We start from the raw sequence: 24,290 nt of genomic DNA on the forward strand, positions 1-24,290 counted from the left end.
CTTCAAACTCATCTCTGTGCTCTCATCACCTATTAAACCATCTTGTTAGTCTTTAAAGTGCTACATAGTTTTTCCTTTTGTTTTGGATAAAGGGGGACAGCGTGTCTGCAAACTGCCTGTGCCTGCAGCCCCATTGGCTGGCTCTGGGCCAAGGGGAGCTGTGAGGACAGTGATGGCGGCAGTGTGCGAAGACAAGCTGTTTCCTCCCCCCAATGGCTGCACAGTGACAAGTTCGTAGCCATCAATTTCTGGGAGCAATACGGAGTCATGGCCAGCAGGCAACCTGTCTGAGCCTTGCTATACTGCCTGCCGGGAGCCACTTGTGATAAACACCTGCTCCTGGCCAGAGCCTACACCTCACCCCCCCTCTTGCACCTAGGTCCTAGACCGGATCCCCCTACCAAAGCCCCTCCTCTATTCCCTCTTGCACCCCAACACTCTGCCCCAACCTGGAACCCCTTCCCAGAGCCAGCACCCCTCTTGTACTCCAGCACTGACCTAGCCTGGATTCACCTCCTGTTCCCAAATTCCCTCCCAGAGCTTGCACCTGTCACCCCTTCCTGCTCCCAAAAGACCTGTCCCCAAGCCTGCACCCCCTTTACAGCCCAGTGAAGTGAGTGAGGGTAGGGAAGGGCAAGTGACAAGGAGAGGGAAAATGGAGTAGGTGGGGTAGGGTAGGGGCGGGGCCTCAGAAGGGCCAGCATAGATGCTGGGTTGTCTTGAAATTTAAAAAATTATGTTGGGCATAGAAAAGTTGGACACTGCTGCTCTAGAAGCCTTTAGGGCGCCAAGGCAGGCAGGCTCAATACAGGGGTCTCAAGGCTTTCACATTCCCAGCCATGAAGCATGAGGCGTGGCAATGCTAGAAGCTGTGGTGGCTCAACTGCTCCTATGCAAACCCATGTGATGTCCTGGGCTAATCTGTGAGGAGCTGGTGGCAATACAAAGAGTTTCCAAATCAGGACATCTGGTTGCTCTTTTTTTGTTTGTTTGTTTGTTTTGTTTTGTTTAGCAAAATCAAATGAAAAAGTTTTGATTTTTCTGGAATGAAGTATTTTTAGAATTTTCTCTCCCAAGGGATTTTTGAAACTTTGGGTGTTTGTTCTGATTCAGAATGTCCTGTGGAAGAGACATCACAAAGTTCAATCAGCTGTATGCACCATGCACTTGTCTAATTAGACAAACTTTATCCCTTTCACTTGAGATTCACAAGAGTTCAACTCCTAGGCTGTGTCTAGACTGGCCAGTTTTTTCGGAAAATCAGCCGCTTTTCTGGAAAAACTTGCCAGCTGTCTACACTGGCCACTTGAATTTCCGCAAAAGCACTGACTTCCTACTGTCTGAAATCAGTGCTTCTTGTGGAAATACTATTCTGCTCCTGTTCAGGCAAAAGTCCCTTTTGTGCAAAGCTTTTGCACAAAAGGGCCAGTGTAGACAGCTCAGATTTGTTTTCCGCAAAAAAGCCCCAATTGTGAAAATGGCGATCGGGGCTTTTTTGCGTTAAAAGCATTTCCGGAAAATCATGCCAATCTAGACGCAGCCCTACTGTTCATCTGGAGAGACTGTCTATGCTACAGACAACCATCACAGTTACAAAATAAATCACACTCATATCTGCAGAACTGGGAGTAGAATACTGATACTTAGTTCCCAAAACACTGCCTAGGACTTGTATGAAAGGAGATCACTGTTATCTGGTAGTGGGGAGGCTGCAGAAATGACGCACACAGTCTTTGGGCAAATGGAGAGAAGAGGAAGAAAAGATTTACACTACATCTCTAACTTATTAATAAGTGCCAGCCAGTTTGCTGTATTTGGAAAATGAGCCCTCAAAGGAAGGTAAAGGAAAACAGAGAGGCATATGTATTGGGTGAGGGGTGATAGCTATGTGCCAGCGCCAAAGAGAAAGAGAGAGTGCCAACATATAAGGCCAGAATATACAGCAAAAATGGGGAAATAGACAGTTACAAATTAATTTAAAAAGAGAGAATGAGGTTTGAGGCTGCTGATTGGGAAAAGAATTTCTAGAAAAGAATAGATGTATGTGAGAATTATCGAAGAGGCAAGAGGAATCCCACTGGAGGTTGGTACCACATCTCTGAGTTTTTTATCAGAACTGTGAAATGGCAAAGCGAATAATATAATCCACAGAAGTAAGGGAAAACATTAAATTGTATGGTACAAAGAAGGAAAACAAGCCATTCCAAAGCTTACATTAACCTGTAAGTGACAGAGGAGCAAGCAAGCCTAAACATGCTGAGCATTGCCCATAGATTTCTGTGTCTGCAGAGGAACATGATACACATTCACTGGGGTGCCTGTGTCACTACCTAGGATTAAAACAAGCTGTTAGAAATGTTACCTTGTTCCCACATACACAGATGAAAGAACATTCCTGAGGAACAAGAGACAGAATCGCAAAATGTTTGTGAGGAAAAAGGCCTGGTTCTTAATTTCAGCTATAGTTAGAACATAGACTGGGGCATTAGAAATATCTTAAATCCTGCACTGGCAAGAGGATTTATTTACTACTCTGAGATTGGATGCTTCAGCTATAAACTGATGCTAATTTGATATTAGTCAAGTGACAGCTCTACAGGTAATGCATTTGTTTGCTTGCAGTGTGGGAGACGGCCACATTCAAAGCTTGTCTTGTAAGATCTGTTTTATACCTTTATAAAATGCAGAAAATGATAGATCTGACTTAGCAGGTGCATACAACCGTCAATTACAGTAGTTAAGTACAAAGTTTTCACAGGTTAAAAGTCAAGCTGCTGGGGCAAAGAATACAATAGCTTAAGCCTGATGAAAATCAATAGAATTATACCAATATGCAACTAGGGCACATGAGAACAGAATTGGGGGCCTTTTATCATCCTCCTGTGGTTGATAACCAGTGGAATCCTTGTTGTTATGTTTTTTTTTTAAACAAAAATTTGCTAGGGCCAGATTCTGCTTCCATTCTCACAAAGAAATGTTCTCATGAAAAGGCTCAGTCTTGCTTCAGTAGGAATCAATAGGAGTCAGGATTTAGCCCACACTTTTATATTTATGCCTCATTCTGTTTTGTTCCAGATCAGTTACATTTTAATATATTTCTTTTCACTTTTCTCTTGTTTTCTCCTTATATTTTGGTGGTGTTTCCTCTCCCCATTCTCTGATATTGGAAGCTAATGAGACAATACTGAGTCCATTCTTAAGCAGTCTTTTCAGGAAATTTCATAGAGGGCCGAATATATTTGGGTCTTGCCTTTTCTGTATCAGGTATATTATTTTGTTACAGTTATCTGCAAATACTTTGTTGCTGTCCGGACAGGTGAATGAATGAAATACTTCATACCTTGTTCCCCACCAACATGAAAAACTCATCCACAAATAAAATGCCTTTCAGCTCCTAGGATCAAGTGACCATGGTCTGATTAATATTTAAATCACTAACTAAGATCTTCTGTAATGATTCACAAACTGCGAGCCATGGTATACTTGGTGTAGGCTGCCTTGCTCCCTTATTTCCACATACTAAGTCACAAATCCATTAGTTATTTTCTTAATGTTATTTTCCATGTAATTATTGCACATTCTTTAGTCTCATTGACATTAAATGAGACAAGAGTGAATTAGGATTTGTTTGACGAGTGTTCCTGTTTTTGAGCCCTAGCACTCTCTGGGTGATTGTATTGGAGCCAAGCTCCTAACAACATGCTAGGTTCCTTGGGATTCAAACACTGCACTTTAAACACTGTCCCAATATCAAACGGACACTCACAGTGTAGCCAATGTCTTGGTGAGGCACACATCCCACAAAAGTGTTCATACTGCAAGAAATTGTCAGCTAGATCCCTTAACACTGGGGTTTTCAAAGTTGGGTCATGGGCCCACTCAGATAAGCCACTGGCGGGCCACTAGATGGTTTGTTTCTCTAAGCATCAATAGGGCAGAGCCTTTCAGCTCTCATTGGCTGCAGTTCATCATTTTTAGCCAACAGGAGTGTGAAAACCCCTCCTTAAAACTAGAGACCTATGACTGAATCTCCTCCTAATTTAGAAATCCCTCAGGCCGTCCTCAGACCTCGAGACTAGGTCTCTTCCATGAGAGATGTCTTCAGCAGCGGTCTTGGACAAAGGACCCCGTTTGCCACCTGGAAAATCCAAACAGCTTACAAAACATAGGTTCCCAACGTTACCTCAGAGTGAACACTTAAAGAAGCAGCATTCTCCAGGCAAAAAATTCAGCCTTGGTACTGACGGCACCATTTACCATGGACCTAGAAGCACTGGGAGCATCAGGTATGCCGATATCCTGAGGGACAAAGGCAAAGGAACTGCAAGACCCTATCACTGGTGTGTGAGCTAAGAAGCAGCTATCCGGCTACCATTGACACTGAAGAAGTTGGCACCTGCTTCCTGCAAGGCAGTGTCAACAACTGCCGGCACACAAATGGAAGCACCTTCAGCACCACTGGTGCAGATAACTATGTGCACCCCAACACTGCTTATGATATACACTGAGTTAGCACTAACCTTGGTACCTGGGACACCATTGTTCAGTACGCATGGTACACCAGTCCACCCTCAACCTAATCTGGTCTCGACACTGGCGAGTTCAGCACTGCCATTCTCATCAGATGAGGAAGAAGAGGTGGAAGTGACACCACATGTCAGTGTTCCCCAAAGCAACCTCAGCAAGCCTCATCATTTTCATCCCAACAGTGGCAACCTTTTTTATGTTTTGGTCACGGGTTCAACAACTCTCCCACCAATTCAAGGTTGCGAAACCTACCATCTATTCAGTCACTGCCTGTTACCATATTACCCCATCTGGTGCAATGTTACCTCTGACGGATGGGTCCTAGAAATAATCCTCAAAGGTTATGCCATCCCATTTACCTCTACCACATCTACTCACCAACCTTCAAGGACCCTTCCCACAAGACTCTGTCACAAGAGGAAGTCACTCACCTATTACACCTAGAAGCTGTGTTGAGGAGGTACCACTTCAACAAAGGGGAATGGGATTGTACTCCCACTATTTTCTCACACCAAAGAAAAGTGGGGGTTGGCGGTTTATTCTGGATTTACGTCTATTGACTAAATTGCCATCCACATTTCAAAATGGTACCACTGGCAACAATAATTCCACTTCTAAAAAAAGGAGTTTTGCTGTCATTCCTGGACCTTCAGGATGCTTATTTTCATATTGTTATACACCTGGCATACAGGAGATTCCTCTGTTTCATGCTTACCACTCAAAACTGCCAGTATTGAATTCTACCATTTGGACTCACCACAGTACCTAGAGTCATCACAAAAGTCTTTGTGGTCACAGCTGCCCACCGAACAACTTGGGCATAAAATATTCCCATACTTTGATGATTGCCTAATAATGGCATTGTCCCTCCAAGAGGCAACAACCACCAGACTCACTGTGCATCTACTGACCACCATAGGCTTCCAGATAAACTACCAAAAGTCCCTTCTTGTTCCAACTCAACAGCTGGACTTTATCGGAGCCCAACTATACTGTATCGAAGTGAAGGTAAAGGTCCCTCAACCATGTTTTCACACCTTAATGGAGCTAATTGCAACAGTCACATGAAGTCCCCAACTAAAAGTCAGACAATGTCTCCAATTATTAGGGCACATCACAGCCACCACATTTGTAGTTAAACATTCAAGACTGCACATGCAGTGCCTACAGGGATGGTTATAAAGCTCATACAAATACCACAAACACTTACTGCACAAACTACTAAACATGCCCTCCAGAGTTTCCTTCAATGGTGGCTGCAACCAATGGATGTGTGCACAGGAATCCCCTGCCAACAACAAACCCTCTCAGCCACAGTAATCACAGACGCATCCCTCAAGGGGTGGGGAGCCTACATCTCACACCACCCAATTCAGGGACGATAGATGATAGCAGAATCCACTTTACATATCAGTGTTCTAGAGCTCTGAGCTGTAAGACAAGCATGCAAACATTTTCTACCATTAATACGCCACAAAACTGTCAAGATCCTCACAAACATCATGGGGTGCATGTACTGTATAAACCAACAGGGCGGAGCATGATCCTACCCATTATGCATGAAAGCCATACGTCTATGGCAATGGTGCATAGCCACCCAAAAAGACATCTTTGCAACATATCTTCTGGGAACACAGAATAGCATTGCGGACTGGCTCAGCAGACACTTCCACCAGAACCATCAAGGTCATCAAGTCCAGCCTCCTGCCCAAAGCAGGACCAATCCCAACTTAATCAACCTAGCCTGGGCTTTGTCAAGCCGAGACTTAAAAGCCTCAAGGGATGGAGATTCCACCACCTCCCTAGGGAACCTATTCCAGTGCTTCACCACCCTCCTAGTGAAATACTTTTTCCTAATATCCAATCTAGATCTCCCCCACTGTAACTTGAAAACTGTAACAAAGAATAGGTGTTATTCTTTGTAGAATGAGGTTTACAGAAGTTGCAATAAGTTGTCTGCTATTCTGAAATTATTTCAAAATTACAGAATTGCTGTGTAGACACTTGCATAGTTATTTTGGAATAACGGCCATTATTCCGAAATAACTTTGCTATCTCCATGTGGCACCATAAAATCAAAATATACACCACTTTTACACATCCAACTACCAAGTGTTTCACGAAAGGGCTAAACACTTCCCCGCTATTAAAACAACCTTCCCTGATGTGGGACCTCAATATGGGTATGTCTACACTACCCCGCTAGTTCGAACTAGGTGTACCGGTAGTTCGGAATAGGAAGCCTAGTCCGAACTACCTAGTTCGAGCCCCGTGTAGCTGCGCTGCACGGGGTTCGAACCAGCGGGATTTTAAAAATGGCGGCTCCCCGCTTATGCAAATGAAGCCTGGGAAATTCAAATCCCGGGCTTCATTTGCAAGTGCGGTATGCCTACATTACCCTCCTAGTTCGAACTAGGAGGGTAGTGTAGACATACCCTATGGTACTTCACATATTCACGGGCAAACCATTTGAGCATCTAGCCACCTGCACCCTATGATAGCTCTCAGTGAAGATATCCTTCCTCATTGCAATTACTATAGTCTGAAGAGCAGGGCAACTAGCTGCCCTCATGGCAGACCCTCCCTCCCTTTATATGCTATTCCAGAAAGATAGTCATCTTAAGATTCCAGCCCAAATTTCTCCCAAAAGTAGTCTCACCCTTTCACTTGAATCAACCCATTTATTTAGCTGTATTCTTTCCAAAGCTGCATACAGGCAACCAGGCAGGCAGTGCTCCACTCCCTCAATGTGCAGTGAGCACTTGGCTTTTACCTAGAGAGAATAAAGACATTTAGGAAATCCCCATGTCTAATTTTCTGTATTACTCAGTGATCCACAGGCAAAACAATATCTAAACAAAGACTCTCTAAATGGATCTCTCTATGTATACAATTATGCTATGAATGCAACAATATCCCTGCTCCCCAAACAGCCCATACAAACTCTACCAGAGCTGTTTCTACATGTTGGACTTTCCTCAACAACATTCCCATCACAGACATCTGTAAGGCAGTGACATGAACATTAATCCACACATTCACAAAGCACTATGCAATAGAGCAACATTCCTCAGTGGACACTCACTTCGGACAGTCTGTTTTAACACCACCACCACATAGGTAATTACACCCTGACTTCCACAGCAAGACAATATTCTACAGTCACCTAATGTGGAGCACCCATAGGGACACTTCTCAAAGAAGAGAGGGTTACTCACTCTGTGAAGTAACTGAGGTTTTTCGAGATGGTTGTTCCTGTGAGTGCTCCATGACCCTTCCTCTTTCCCTCTGCTTCAGATCAACATGACTATCCAGAGTAGAGAAGGACTGAGGGATGGTTGATGGTGCACAGCAGTTAACTGCTGGCATGGGTGCAAGATATGTACCATGTGTGTTGCGCCACCCAGAGTACTACTGCTAAAAATCTTTGACTATAAGCACTGGATACCAAAACATCTAGGCTGTGTCTACATTGGCACCCTTTTCCAGAAAAGGGATGCTAATGAGACACTTCAGAATTGCAAATGCCGCGGGGGATTTAAATATCCCTCGTGGCATTTGCATGAACATGGCTGCTGCTTTTTTCCGGCTCGGGGCTTTGCCAGAGAAAAGCACCAGTCTAGACGGGATCTTTCGGAAAATAAAGCCTTTTCCGGAAGATCCCTTATTCCCGATTTTAAGAAAAGGCTTTATTTTCCGAAAGATCCCGTCTAGACTGGCGCTTTTCTCCGGCAAAGCCCCGAGCCGGAAAAAAGCGGCAGCCATGTTCATGCAAATGCCACGGGGGATATTTAAATCCCCCACAGCATTTGCAATTCCGACTTGTCTCATTAGCATCCCTTTTCCGGAAAAGGGTGCCAATGTAGACACAGCCCTAATGTAGAACACTCACCAGGACAACCATCTCAAAGAACCTCAGTTACTGCACAAGGTATGTAATCCTCTCGTCAGGATCTGGCCTGGTAAAAGAAAAGCTAAAGTTAGCCAAGCTCTCAGTGTTGCTATCAGAATTTTCTTCTCTTGTCATATGCTGTTTTTCTCTCTGCTTTTTTTTATTCTGAAGATTGCAGAGTACCCTTATTAGTCTTGCTAGCACTACTGTGATTGATTTAGTGAATTTCTCTGGAGTTAATGGTATCTGTTCCTTCACATACAAATATAACACTTACATACTTTTAATTTTGTCTTGCCAAATCAAGCCTATATTTTGAATTCATTACCATCCCCAGGAGTTAGTAATTTTTCTGCACTACCTACAAATACCTGCTGTGTTGTAATTTTCTTGTCACACAAGCTTCCAAGACAAACTAATTCCAATCACATTCTAATTTTATTTGTAATAGTTCTAAGTCCTAGCACATAGGGGAAGAAACATACTAATTTCATGTTCTTTTCAATTTTATGCATCCCTTTTTAGATTTTTCATTTTTCTTGGTTATATCTGCTTTGATTATTTAAGTAAAGAAATTGGTAGAAAAAACAACATGGCAGGGAAAAAACCCTTCATAACTTTTTTACAGGCTGTTTTAATGTTTTTATATAAAACTAATAAGTATACAGTGGGGAAGGAGAGAGGAAATTTTTATCTTGTGATTAGTTACAGAATACATTTTCTCTCTTGCTTACATTCTCTTTCACTGTTACCTATTTACATTTTTTACATAGATATGGACCTACCAAATACTGTAGGTTGGTCTGACCTAGCTGTCTGGGTAGGATAAGTCTGCGCAGAAGCTTGAAATGTAATTCCCAGCTCCGACAGACATACATACACTATCTCTGTCCAAGCTAGTCTGCTTACAAATAGCAGTATGGCCGTGATGGCACAGGAAGTGATATAGGTTAGCTGCCAAAGTACAATTGAGTACAGTCAAGATTCTAGGTATGTATTTAAGATGCTAGCCAGGAACTAGTTTTGAACTTAGACATGGATAAAATCTTGGTAATTCTTAGTAATCAATTGGAGTAAAGCCTCCAGTAAAAGTAACAGAAGTAAAAGTTCAACAACTCATAATTCAGGTTTGAGGCTACCCTGTTCATTGTACAGATTGCAGATTCATAATGTACCACCACTTTTGTTCTGATGCAGGTGTAACATTCACCTAGTGTAGTTCACTGTCCCATGTAGTGGCACTTAGACCACCTAAAGCAAGAGCTGAGAGCAAGGGAGCTCTACAGCCTAAGCTGAGAGCCAGCTGGCTTTATCGGTCAAGAAGTAGAGGCTCCTATACTGAGGTCCTACGTTCAAATCTGCCCTGTGATGGTTACACAGGCAGCTTGTGGGGCTCTGAGCCTGGGGCTAGAGAGGCTGAAACGGAAGATCACAGTGAGATGGAATTATTTGTGTGTGTGACCTATAGATGTGGTAGAGCAGGCTCAATTCAGAACTAGTTTCACTGATCCTCCTGCTGAGGAAATTAGTGTCATGATGAGATGGAAAGAGGGAGGAAGGAAAAAACAGACTCCTGTAGACAGGATGCACCTTCTGATAGGGAATTTAAAGGTGAATTAACCTTAATTCAGGGCCTAATGAATTAGTTGGGACAATAAGTAAATTAAAACACTCAAGTTACAAATCTCCCAAATTCTTGGCTTTGTTGAATCACAAAGCAGATATGAAGCCAACTGATGCTTCCCTTTTTGCAGGGAATTGTTGAGTAATGTTGCTGGATCTGTGCCAACCTCTCCCTCACTTCCCCAGCACAGTGTGGCTGGTTAAAAAGGGACATGGCTAGATAGAATGGACTCATTGCAGCAGATGGTACTTACAGCCCCTGTTGTGCTCTTCAGGATCAGACTGGCAATCTGAAGATGGGTAGGGCATGAAGGTGCCTTACACACACGTGAATGGTGCCCTCCCTCTTAAATTGAACTGGATGCCAGCTGGCTAATTCTGAAGGTGTGACCCACATGATAGAGACAAATTGACACAGCTTCTTTAAGGAGAATTGTGCCTCTCTGATCTATTAGAGTTCTTTGGCCACATCCACAAAAGAGCGGACAAAGGAGATTTGGTAGATTTAATTGTTTAGAATTTAAGTCCCTCACAAGGGACTACTAGATAAATGAGCCCGGAGGTGATGGATAAAATTCTGTCATCGACCAGAAATTGATTGAAAGAGAAAAAAAAAGGGTCTTGTGATAGTAATGCAATCAGATGTGAAAGAATATGTGGCCTCACATTCAGAAATACACAGTTTGAGGTACAAGGAGTCCTTTCTGATATCACAATATATGCATTATAAATATAGAACAAAAACAATTTCAGGGAGCTTCCCAATAATGTTTGTATATGTCTGAATAGAAGGTTTGATTTCAAGTTTTTATTATTTATATAGGACCACTAATGTGCACACAGTTATTTACTGATGTAGAAATAAACAAAAGACACATGGAAGTGATGTTCCCGCTCAGAAGATTTTACTGTCTAAAATCAGTCTAGCAACTGTGTTGTGTGTTAAGAATATTTCTCCTCTTTTTTAGTGGTCAACCCATTCCCAGGGTGGAGTATACAGCTGAAGAAATTAAAACGTGGGGTACAGTATTCAGGGAACTCACCAAACTCTATCCCACTCACGCTTGCCGTGAATATTTAAAAAACTTCCCTTTGCTGACCAAGTACTGTGGATATAGAGAGGATAATGTACCTCAACTGGAAGATGTTTCTATTTTTCTTAAAGGTAAGGTTCATGTTTAGTTTTTGTATAGCCGTTATATCATGGAAAAATATTATCTTTTCCTAGGACCTAATCCAAAATCCACTGAATGGAAGAACCTCCATTGACATAAAAGGATTTTGGATTAAGCCATTTGTCAACACACACACTGTTGCATTGTAATGTTTTCCACAGGAGGGAAATCGGAGTGTATGATAGTTATTTTAACAGGAATATATGAAGTTCAGAGAAGTGGCTTGGTAACATACTTGTACACCACATACCATATCTGCTATATATTTGAGAGAGTTTCTGTATGTGTCCGTCCTTCTGTCTGTCTTTGAGTCTGTTTGTTCAAGAACTCCTCCTAAACAGTAAGATCTAAGACCACCAAATTTGATATGCCGTTTCCTTTTATCATAACTTAAAGCAAAGTCAGGTTTTGGTTGTGCCAGGACAGCCATCAGCTGCCCCCACCACCTCCCCTGAGCCACCCTCACACCTCCCAACCCCTGAACTTGTACCCCTGACTCCTGAACTTCTACCCCTAGCCATGACTTCTGCACTCCCCTTCAGCCTCCTGTCCTGAGGGACCCGAGCAATGCTGGGTAAATCTTCTAGTAAAGTTATATTGGCAGTAGACGGGGATGGCCCGTGAGCCTAGGCGAGCTAGGCAGCTGCCTAGGGCGCCGCTGGGCCGGGCGCCCGATGATGACGTCATGGCCATTGATGGCCGTGCAGGCAGGAGTGCCAATTGCACCACCCCGCCTAGGGCGCCAGCTGCTGCAGCCAGCCTCGGGCCACTCCTGGCAGTAGAGAAAGGTCTTGTGGTGTGACTGGGGCGGCAAGTACAGATAGCTGTGTTGTGGAAATGAATGCAATGAAGGAATACTGCTTCTCCTGTTTGTTCACCTAGTAGGAAGGAAGAAGACAGAATTTTAAATGTTGCGACAGTAGAATTTTAAAGATGGCTTCAGGCACAGCAGATGCTCATTTTTCCTCTATCAAGCATGAGACTCCCAGAACCAAAAAGACCTTTGTGAAGAATAAGGGGCCCTTAAGATAGCATGTATATGTTTCACACTTGAACACAAGGGAGCTATGCTAGAAGGAAATTAATAAATGGAGGAATATGCAAAACTACTACCTAGCTCTGTGGTTTGTTGCCCATGGCTCCTGGTTCATGATATTGTCTGTGTCTATGGCAAAAGTTACGGATGGTGGACATGCACTTTTCCAGCTATGCTTGAATATTCCCAAATTAACTTTGCAGGATTCTAGTACAGTTCTGAAGTTTTGATTTTGAAGTGCCAGGCCTGGCGTTGTGGAGCTACGCCCTTGCCCCGCACAACGCGACTGACTGAGAGTTGACTTAGGCTTGGACTACTGGGGCCAGGCATTTTTGGGTGCATGGGGTTAGGAAACGTTAAGCTGGCAGGACAGCAGGTAAAGGGGGGGGGCTATGATGGTGAGCCCGCTGCCTACCAATCATCATCCTGCTACAAGGACAAATGCAAAGTACTCCACTTAGGAAGGAATAATCAGTCTCACACATACAAAATGGGAAGTGACTGTCTAGGAAGGAGTATGGTAGAAAGGGATCTAGGGGTTATAGTGGACCACAAGCTAAATATGAGCCAACAGTGTATCGCTGCTGCAAAAAAAGCAAACATGATTCTGGGATGCATTAACAGGTGTGTTGTGAGCAAGACATGAGAAGTCATTCTTCCGCTCTGCTCTGTGCTGATTAGGCCTCAATTTGGAGTATTGTGTCCGGTTCTGGGCACCTCATTTCAAGAAAGATGTGGAGAAATTGGAGAAGGTCCAGAGAAGAGCAACAAGGGGCTGTTAACAGGGAGTTTGGAGAGGGAGTTGGGAAAGGGATAAGATACACTCACCGTTCCTTAACATCTTTTCACTACACTCCTTCCCTTCAAGGAAGCATTTAATAACAACTGAGGAATCTCTCAGAGAAGAAGGCAGGTATGGATGGTGATAGGTCAGCTGTTGTTACCTGCACAGCATGTGCCATGTTTATCTTCCTCCCAGACGAAAGAAGGGATTTCATCTGCACAAAGTTGGTCTCTATTTTGGAAGAATAAATTAGAGAACTGGAGGCCCAAGTATCAACCCTACGTTCCATCAGAGAGGATGAATTCTTGATAGAAGGCAGCGTTTAATCCTGCAGGCACAGCAGGCTGAAGAGCCAGTCAGAGCAGTAGAGGACAAGGAAGAAAACTGGCAGCATGTAACCTCTAGAAGGAGAAGGCGGCCAACTCAGGTATCCCCCATTCCTGTAGAGGTAAGTAACCACTTTTCAGGCTCTCTCCATAGGCACTGCAGTGGAAAATGCTTTGGCAAGGACCTCTCAGGGAAGAAATCAGAAGGGAACACCATCTACCGGAAGGCATGGGATGCATAGTCGTATGGATGGGGGTTCCACAACCAGCACCCCCAAAAGAAGACGGGTGGTGGTGGTTGGGGACTCCCTCCTAAGAGGGACTGAGTCATCCATCTGCCGTCCAGACCTGCAGTCTCAAGAAGTGTGCTACTTATCAGGAGCTCGTATTCAGGATGTGACCGAGAATCTTCGGAAAGTGATTAAACCTTTGGATCGCTACCCCTTCCTGCTTCTCCATATAGGAACTAATGATATGGTGAAGAATGACCTTGAGTGGGTCACATGTAGCACTGGGAAGGAGGATCAAGGAATTTGAAGTGCAAGTGGTGTTCTCATCCATCCTTCCGGTTGAAGGAAAAGGGATCGTCGAATTGAGGAAGTAAATGCGTGGTTGCGCAGGTGGTGTCGGAGAGAGACTGTAAATATGGATTGGATAAATGGACTGTAAGATGGATAGAAAGCTGGCTAGACTGTCTGGCCCAATGGGTAGTGATCAATGGCTCGATGTCAGGTTGGCGGTCAATTTCTAGCAGAGTGCCCAAAGGATCTGTTCTTGGAATGGTTTTGTTCAACATCTTTATTAATGATCTGGATGAGGAGATGGATTACACCCTCAGCAAGTTTGCAGATGACACTAAGCTAGGGGGAAAGGTAGATACGCTGGAGTGTGTCTAAACTACACCCCTCTGCTCTGCAGAGGGATGTAGATTAGGCACATTGCTATTGCAAATGAAGCACGGATTTAAATATCCCACACTTCATTTGAATAGAAATGGCCGCCACTTTTTGCCAATGCAGCACTTTGCTGGCAAAAAGTGGCAGTCTAGATGGGGATCAGTTGACAAGGAAAGCCTTTTCTAACCGATCTCTTATGCCTCATGTAACGAGGTTTACAGAATTGGTCAGAAAAGGCTTTCCTTGTCGACTGATCCCCGTCTAGACTGCCGCTTTTTGCTGGCAAAGTGCTGTGTCGGCAAAAAGCGGTGGCCATTTCTATTCAAATGAAGCACGGGATATTTAATTTCCCACTTCATTTGCAATAACGATGTGCCTAATCTACATCCCTCTGTTGACAGAGGGGTGTAGTTTAGACATACCCCTGGAGGGCAGGGATAAGGTCCAGAGTGACCTGGACAGAGTAGAGGATTGGGCCAAAAGAAATCTGATGAGGTTCAGCAAGGACAAGTGCAGAGTCCTGCACTTGGGACGGAAGAATCCCAAGCATTGTTACAGGCTGGGGACTGAATGGCTAAGTAGCAGTTCAGCAGAAAAGGACCTGGGGATGACAGTGGATGAGAAGCTGGATATGAGTACCCTTGAATCCAAGAAGGCTAATGGCATATTACGTTGCATTAGGATGAGCATTGCCAGCAGATCCAGAGAAGTGATTATTTCCCTTTATTCGGCTCTGGTGAGGCCACATCTGGAATATTGTGTACAGTTCTGGGCTCCGCACTATAGAAAAGATGTGGACGCATTGGAGAGGGTCCAGCGGAGGGCGACCAACATGATTAGAGGGCTGGAGCGCATGATCTATGAGGAGAGACTGAGGGATTTGGGTTTGTTTAGTCTGCAGAAGAGTAGAGTGAGGGAGGATTTGATAGCAGCCTTCAACTTACTGATGGGAGGTTCCAAAGAGGATGGAGACAGACTGTTCACAGTAGTGATGTATGGCAGAACAAGGAGCAATTGTCTCAAGTTACAGTGGGAGAGGTCTAGGTTGGATATTAGGAAAAACTATTTCCCTAGGAGCATGGTGAAGCACTGGAATGGGTTTCCTAGGGAGGTGGTGGAATCTCCATCCCTAGAGGTGTTTGTCTCAGCTTGACAAAGCCCTGGCTGGGTTGACTTACTTGGGATTGGTCCTGCTTTGGGTAGGGGGCTGGACTTGATGACCTCCTGAAGTGTCTTCCAGATCTATGATTCTATGAATGATTAAAGGTCTAGAGAACGACGACATATGAAGGAAGACTGAAAGAATTGGGCTTGTTTAGTTTGGAAAGGAGAAGACTAAGAGGGGACATGATAGCAGTTTTCAGGTATTTAAAAGGGTGTCACAAGGAGGAGGGAGAAAAATTTGTTGTCCTTAGCCTCTGAGGCTAGGACAAGAAGCAATGCAGCAAGGGAGGTTTAGGCTGGACATTAGGAAAAAGTTCCTAACTGTCAGGGTGATGAAACACTGGAATAAATTGCCTCGGGAGGTTGTGGAATCTCCGTCTCTGGAGATATTTCAAAGCAGGTTAGATAAATGTCTATCAGGGATGCTCTAGACAGTACTTGGCTCTGCCATGAGTGCAGGGGATTGGACTTGATGACCTCTCAAGGTCCCTTCCAGTTCTAGTATGATTCTATGAAAATAGTATAGAGAGAACTTGCAAAAGAACTAGACTGATCAAAGTCATTGTGAGTTTGAAATAACTTCCCTGTAGAACCAGGGCTAAGGATAGAAATTCTGTGTCCATGGGAAAGATGTAGGGGGAGGGGGACAGCTCCTGCCCCCTGAAAGGAACAGGATCTCAGACGGAAGGGGCAGGCTGGGAGCCTACCTTTGTGCACTACTGGATCATGCAGACAGGGGCTCTGGCAGTAATTTAAAGGGCTTAGAGTTCCTGCTGCAGCTGCAATAGTGGCTGCGGCATATGGGAGCCATGGGAACTTTTAAATTTCTCTGCTGTCCCCTTCTTCTCTCCTCATCCCTCGTTGGTGTCCCTGTGAGGGACTAGTCTGACAAGGGAATGCATTATTAAATGAAAAATGAGCATCTGACATATGAATGTCACCTATATGTTTATTTAAACAATTTCTGAGATACTTTAAATGTGTAATTATTTTTATAGTTTAATTTCAGTAAACGTGATTTTGCATCATATTTCACAAAATTCAGAATTTGTGTTGGAAACTTCTATAATGTTCTTGTTTAGTGCCATACACAAAAACAGATATTTCATGCTGTTATTGCTTACATTAGCCTTGACTTCTTTTCTAGTAATAGTTCTTAAATAATCCATGAATTAGCATGTCCAACTGAACTCTCCCTTGCCGCAATTTAAGCCAATTGCTTCTTGTCCTATCCTCAGAGGTTAAGGAAAATAATTTCTCTCTCTTTATTACTTCAAGCTGCTTTAATTAAGTGTATTTTAGCAATGCAAGGAGTGTGCAAATAGCATAGAATTTTTGGCCAGTGTTTTCAGTATCTTGTTTCTGATAGAATAAATAACTACAAATCCTTGATTGGCTCTCAGATGTTGATGTATCCAACCTGATTTTTTCACTGTCTCATCCACTTTAGAAAGATCTGGCTTCACAGTGAGACCAGTTGCTGGATATCTGTCCCCTCGTGATTTTTTAGCAGGATTAGCCTATAGAGTTTTTCACTGCACTCAATATGTACGGCATGGTTCTGACCCTCTCTACACACCAGAACCGTAAGTATGCCATGTCCTATTCATTTGTTATTAAAAGAAACTATAGCTAAATTTTAAATTTCTACTTTTTCATGTTGATTTGGCCCTTTCAATAATACACTTCTTTTCACAGACTCTAGTGAAGAATCTTTGCACAAAGCATGAAATATCTTCTCTAGTGAAGTCAATGGCAAAACTCTTATTGACTTCAGTGGAGTGAGAATTTTTTGCTCATTTTTTTTCAAGTTGGGCTTTGAGCTTGGTCTGAGGATTTGGCCTATGTTGTTTGTAGAGCCGCTTGATTTTTTTTTAAACAAACTCAACTGTTATTGATGGAAAATTGGGTTTTCATCTAAATACAATTTTTATCAATGTGTTTGCAGAAAATTTCAAGGTTTTTTGGTCTACAGATCAAATGCATGGAAACTTTTTTTTTCTTCCAGTTTTTGGCCAAAACCAAAATATTTTAATGTAGACATAGTGCCTCTTGGGAGTTGTAGTTTGGGAATCTCATGTCCCCAATGTATGTGCTGGACTCCCAGCCTGACTTCCTTTTTTATACATTTAAGGCATGGGACTCCATGATACACTGCTTCCCCTCACCAAGAGAGGGGATCATGGTGCATTATGGGGGATGGACTCTGATCAGATACCCTGAGCCATATGAGGAGAACCTATGACTCCCATTATATCAGCATTTCCAAATTGAAATGTTTGGTTTTTTGATGAAATATATGGGTGGTTGATTTTTCACTGAAAATTCTTAATCTTTTTTTGGGGGAAAGGGATTGGCATTGAATGTTCATGCTCTATGCAAGACTAGTAATTCCATCAATGGACATTGCTAACTTTATAAACCGTAAGGGCCATATTTGAGAAGTTTATCAGTTATAAAATGATAGTTTTTCTTTATTCTGTATGTATTCCTTTTGTATTTTATTTTTGTATAATTCATGGAGACAGTAACCAAAGTCAAAACTCACACAGATGTGTTAATATCTGTGGCCCTAATCCTGCAAACACTTAAGACCCTGCATAACTTTGCTCACAAGAGCAAATCCATTGAAGCTCTGAGAAAAAAGATATAAATCCAATAGCAGCATTTTAAAAAAAAAAACTGTTAAAAGCTATATCTAAAAATAATCTAATGTACTATCCTGGTTGGAGCCACCAGTTGGCACTGTTCTCTTTCTTATAGAAGGAGCTTTGCACAGTATTTGAAGGAAGGCGGTATTGTTAGTTTTGTAATGCAGTTTCTTTTTGGGGAAGCTGTGGCAAGCGTCAAAGGAATTGTCTGTCTTCCTAGTCTCTCTAACGAGAGTCGGCTCTTGAGGCAGAGTTACTACAAAGAAACTGAGCATTGGTGCTCTGGCTGAGATTCCTGAAAAAGAGTATTGATTGAATGCTGGTCAGTCACCTGTGCTCATAACCTGGTATATAGGGTATGTCTACACGGCTGCTATGGGAATATACACCAATTGTTTTTACTTCATAAATATCAGCATTGGGGGTGTGTGGGAATCATGAATAACAGAGCACACCAAAGTGCTGTGCTGTAACTCCTCCTTATACATCCTGTGGGCATGAACTAAAATGTAACCCTGTCTGAAGAAGACTACATTAATGAGAGCTGTTAACCTTTTAGTTTGCACTTACAACATGCACACCAAGGGGGAGTTACAGTGCAGCAATTTGATGCACCCTGCTATTCACACTCCCTATACTCTGAACTGTGGGGTAGTGTAGACGAACCCATAGCATAGATAAAAAACTGCACTAAGAAGATACTTGACTGTGCTACAATGCATTTAACAGTGGGAAGATAACTTGCCAACCCCAACGTTGGCTAACACTCAGCAGAGGAATGCTGATATTTATAAGTAAAAACAATTGGTGCATATTCCCAACCAGTGCAAGGAATTTTTGAGAGTTATCCCACTAAGTGTAAAAGCCCCGAGGCAACAAACACTTTGAATATATGTGCAATTGTGTTCTCACGAGTTGTCCCTTTGGCTACTATGTTAATGGTATCAATGCTTAGTTCATACAGGTTCAGAACTTTGCAGAATGTTTTAGAAATTAGGCTGTAATATGTAATAATTAGGGTGGCCAGATGTTTGGTTTGCGACGGAAAGTCCTGTTGAAAAGGGGACCTGATGATGTCCGGTAAGATCTACTGACTGGACACCCAAAGTCCAGTTATTGCAGGTGAGGAAGCACTGGGTCATCACTCACGCTAGCCTCTACTCAGCCAGGGCCTCTTCTTACCTGCATTGGGCTGCTGCAGCTCCCAGTCCTGGCTCTGCAGGCAAGTCTCTCCTGACCCTCATACGGCAGAGGGGAGAGGAGAAAAGCAGTGACAGAGGGAGGGGGGGAAGAGGAGCAAACAAGGGGTGGGACCTCAGTGGGGTGGAATGGGGATAGATGTGGGTCCTCGGGAAAGAATGGATCAGGATGGGTCCTCACATGGCAGGGGAAGTTCTGGCACTCTTCCTGCAGTGTCCATTTAAAAAATATTACAAAGTTAGCAATGTTACTAGTAACCAACATTCTTATGATACATTGTTTTAGAGTATTCACGGTGTCCTGAGAGTCAGTGTAGTAACTCTAGTGAAATTAAAATACTTACTTTTGCTTCTAAATATAATGGGAAAGCCTTGTTATCGCCTTGATGGCTCTAAGCATTAGAACTGTATACATTATATAGGTACAGTACTTAGACTTCACAATATCTTCTGGCAAGGAGTTCCACATGTTGACTGAGCATTCCGTGTAGTACTTCCTTTTGTTTTTTTTAAAACTGCTACTTATTGATTTAATTTGTGTTTGGGGAAGGAGTAAATAACTTGTGTTTGAGGAAGGAGTCAATAACTCTTCTTTATTTACGTTCTTTACACTTGTCATGGTTTTATAGATCTCTATCATATCCTCCCTTAGTTGTTTCTTTTCCAAGCTAAAAAGTTCCAGTCTTATTACTCTCTTCTCATATGGCAGCCATTCCAAACCTCTAATAATTTTGTTGCCCCTTTTTGAACTTTTTCCCATACCAAGATACCTTTTTCAAGATGAGGCAACCTTATTTGCATGCAGTATTCATGATGTGGGTGTACAATGGATTTATATAGAGGCAATAAGATATCCTGTCTTATTTGCTATCCCTTTATTAATGCTTTTTAGCATTCTGTTTGCTTTTTTGACTGCTGATGCACATTGAGTGTAAATTTTCAGAGAAATATCCACAATGACTCCAAGATCTCTCTCTGTAGTGGTAACAGCTAATTTAATCCCCAACATTCTATGGCTGTGTCTAGACTGGCAAGTTTTTCTGCAAAATCATCTGATTTTGTGGAAAAACTTGCCAGCTGTCTACACTGGCCGCTTGAATTTCCAGAAAAGCACTGACGATCTCATATAAAATCATCAGTGCTTTTCCGGAAATACTATGCTGCTCCCGTTTGGGCAAAAGTCTTTTTCTGAAAGACTTTTGCGCAAAAGGGCCAGTGTAGACAGCATAGTACTGTTTTCCGGAAAAAAGCCACGATCGCAAAAATGGCGATCGGGGCTTTTTTGTGGAAAACCGCGTCTAGATTGGCCATGGACGCTTTTCCGCAAAAAGTGCTTTTGCGGAAAAGCATCCTGCCAATCTAGACGTGATTTTTCCGAAAATGCTTTTAACGGAAAACTTTTCCGTTAAAAGCATTTCCGGAAAATCATGCCAGTGTAGACGTAGCCTATATGTACAGTTTGAATTATGTTTTCCAATATGCATTACTTTGCATTTATCAACATTAAAATTCATCTGTCATTTTGTGACTTAGTACTAGCATTTGAATCACGGATGAGAAGCTAATTATAAAAAGGAACTTTACTATTTATGTGCTGATCTATTTGCTCCAAAATCATATATAATTTCAGATAAATGGAGAGCAAAAAATGGTAAAGACTTCGTCTGATTTTCATAAGATTTGGCATATTTGCAGATGCTCTAAAAAACTGGATGAATTTCTGGTTCCATTAAAGTCAATGACAAAACTGTTGACTCCACTGGGGAGAGGACGTTACCTTTAATATTTGGCATTTTGCAGTACAGTAACTACAATGCCCAGCTTTCTCTCATCTGGTGTGTCTACACTGGGCCACTTATTCCGGAGAATCAGCCGCTTTTCCGGAATAAGCCGCGAGCTGTCTACACTGGCCCTTGAATTTCCGGAAAAGCAACGATGCTGTACTGTACAAAATCAGCCGCTATTCCGGAAACCGTACGATGCTCCCGCTCGGGCATAAGTCCTTTTTCCGGAAAAGCTTTTCCGGAAAAGGGCCAGTGTAGACAGCTTTTCCGGAAAAGCAGAAGAAACGTAAAAAAGCGGTTTGGACGGCGGGAGACCCCGTAGAAGCCACGGACTTCCGCATTACCCGAGGGCTTAAAGAGCACGCACACTACTGGCCGCACGTGGCAGGAGGCCCCCAGAGACCTCCCTTCCCAGCTCTGCGACGTGGCAAGTGTGCTGCCCAGCCACCTGAGCGGAGGCATGGCAGCTCGAGGTGGTCAGCCACCGTCACCCGGGGCAGAGGAGGAAGCCCCCAGGGGCCGGAAGCGCAGGGCCCCATCCTGGACCCCCAGGGAGCTGGAGGCCCTCCTGGACCTGTGGGAGGAGGAGGAGGGTCTCCATGACCTCCAGTCCCGCCGCCGGAATGCTGAGCTGTACACCCGGATGGCCCGGAACCTCGCCCAGCAAGGGCACCCCAGCCGCAACTGCGAGCAGGTCCGCTCGAAGGTTAAGGAGTTGCGGCTGGGGTACGTGCGGGCCACGGAGGGGAGGGGAGCAGGGCCTGATGCCTGCCCCTATTTTGAGCGGCTGAACTCATTTTTGGGCGAGCCAGCCCCGCAAGGCCCAGCTGTCCCCGTTGACACCTGCCAGCACCCCCCGATCATTCGTCCCACCGAACCGGAGGAGGAAGACGAGAGCGGCGGCGCTTCGGGAGAGGAGGCCAGCGTTGCCACCCAGCAGGCCCCCTCCAGCAGCTCCTCTGTGGCCGGGGAGGAACCCACTGGTGAGTCTTTGAAGGTTACACTCCCAAAGGGCGGGGGGCGGAGGGCGGGGGGGAGCGAGACCCAAGTGTCCGGAGGGGGGAAGGGGAGAGCATGTCACTCAGGCCACGTGAGCTGCACGCTGCATAGCATGCGGCAGTTAGCAGCACGTGCAACCACGTGCAGCCTGGTGACTGAGCGGCAGGTGGCCATGGCAGGCAGCTGCGGGCACGGCTGGGACCGTGCTTCTCACAACACATTTCAGCGGGATCAGGGGGAAGGGTGGATGCCGGCTGGAACCGGCCAGGGCCTGAGGGACTCAGCCCAGAGCCTGCTGCTCCACCAAGGGGTGCAGCACAGGGAATGGCACACTGTCCCAGGCCTGGCTGTGAGGCACAGCCAGCTGCTCCTGGGATAAGTGCAGCGTCACAGTCCTGTGACCGTGGACCGCCACCGAGCCGCTCACCTGCTCCCAGTGCCTTGGCAGGTTCCCCGAGGGAAGTCCCCACTGCGGCCACACCTGTCCCTGGGCTACCAGGCTTGCGGGAGGGATAGTGGGAGGGAGATGGGCCCCTGAGTTTTGCTGCAAGGATGGGACATCGCCCCACCCCGTCACCCTTTCTGGTTCTGACCAGGAGATATCGCACTCAATGGGATCTGAGAGCCCAGACCGCCACTGACAGGTGTGCTCCCAGGCACTGCGTGGGGATGCATCTCGCTCCCTGTCAAACACCAGTGATTAGCCCTAAGCTTTTCACAGTGTCCACCGGCAGGGAGTTCCACAGGTGAACGCAGCACAAGCACCCCCCTGCCCTGCACGGAGCCAGGATACAGACCGGTGCTTACAATACTGCAGGGAGGACCCTACTCCCAGGGGTGGTCCTTCTTGCCAACATACAACACCCCCCGGGAGCAGGAGGGGAACTGAGTGGGCCCAAGCCACAACTGTGCGGTCACCTGGGGCTCTGGGGTGGAGGGCACGGAGGTGTGGGGACAGTGGATGGCCTGCCTGACTGACCCGTCCTTTCTTCTCTTCCCTGCAGCGGGACCCAGCACCAGACCAGCGACTCCAGCAGCAGTGGCACCCCCAGCTGCCCAAGCCCGGAGGACCAGGCTCCGACACCGGGACCAGCTGCTTCGGCGTCATGTCACCGCGGTGGAGGGGATCCAGACCTCCATTGCGGAGCGTGTGCAGGGGGACCAGGAGTGGCGGCAGGAGGGATGGGCTGCGTTCCTGGAGGAATGCCGCAAGATGCGTGCCACAATGGGCACCCTGACGGCACATTTAATACATGCCATCCACTATGGCATGGCCGGACCGCATGCCCCCGCCATCCCTCCGGGAGCACAGCCCATGCCCCCTCCTATCCCTGCTCCTCTCCCAGCTCCTGCCCTTCTCCCTGCTCCTGCTCATGCTCCTGACCCTGACCCTGACCCTGACCGTGCTCATGCTCCTGACCCTGCTCATGCTCCTGCTCCTGACCCTGAAGACCGAGCTCCTACTCGTGCTCCTGACCCTGAAGACCATGCTCCTACTCGTGCTTCTACTCGTGCTCCTACTCGTGCTCCTACTCGTGGGCACCTCAGCGTGCAGGCTGCCCCAACGCGGTCTGCCCAGCGTGGGCAGGTCCGCCCCCAGAGGGGCGCTCGCAGGGGCCACCCGTCCCAGTAACTGCCCCCCCCTCCTTCTCGCAGTTAAAGCTCCCCCCCGTCCTTCTCGCAGTTAAAGCTCCCCCCCCTCCTTCTCGCAGTTAAAGCTCCCCCCCCTCCTTCTCGCAGTTAAAGGTCCCCCCCGTCCTTCTCGCAGTTAAAGCTCCCCCCCCCTCCTTTGTAAATAAAAAGTTCTGTTTTCATTTCAATCTTGTGTGGTTATTGTGTTCCTCTAGTAACTACAGAAATTGTGAGATGCCAATTAGCCACTTCAATTTAAGAGGGTTACAACTGTGGACAACAAATTCATGACTCTATCACCGGGGGGGGGGGGGCTTTTTCAGTGGTCATTGGTTTGCGGCGCATAAAGAAATACTGAGACTTTTCAGTAAAGATGTAAACCAGAAACTATATTTACATAGCAACAAACAAGCAGAAAAAAATGGTTACAATATGCAGTACAGTACAGATTCAAAAACATAAGTTAGGCGCAGGGAGGACGATTGTGGTGTTGCTGGCCACCTCGATCCTTTGGTCCTTCCGGGCCTCAGGAGAGGAACAGCCAGGAGATCCCTCGACGGATGACTGTGGTGTTGCTGGCCATGTCAGTCCTTTGGGCCTTC

The 24,290-nt window shown here is 45.1% G+C and overlaps 1 protein-coding gene across 1 annotated transcript in view; it reads left to right on the plus strand.

The window, feature by feature from the left end:
* TPH2 (tryptophan hydroxylase 2) overlaps positions 1 to 24,290 on the plus strand; it is a 92,023-nt gene that overhangs the window by 17,069 nt on the left and 50,664 nt on the right. Inside the window, exons 6-7 of the mRNA XM_075919425.1 lie at positions 11,011 to 11,207; positions 16,874 to 17,009. Of these exons, the coding sequence (XP_075775540.1) occupies positions 11,011 to 11,207; positions 16,874 to 17,009 (333 nt within the window). The remainder of the gene's footprint in view (positions 1 to 11,010; positions 11,208 to 16,873; positions 17,010 to 24,290) is intronic.

This window comes from Pelodiscus sinensis, chromosome 1 (assembly GCF_049634645.1).
Source record: "Pelodiscus sinensis isolate JC-2024 chromosome 1, ASM4963464v1, whole genome shotgun sequence".
In the NCBI taxonomy this organism is placed as follows: Eukaryota; Metazoa; Chordata; order Testudines; family Trionychidae; genus Pelodiscus; species Pelodiscus sinensis.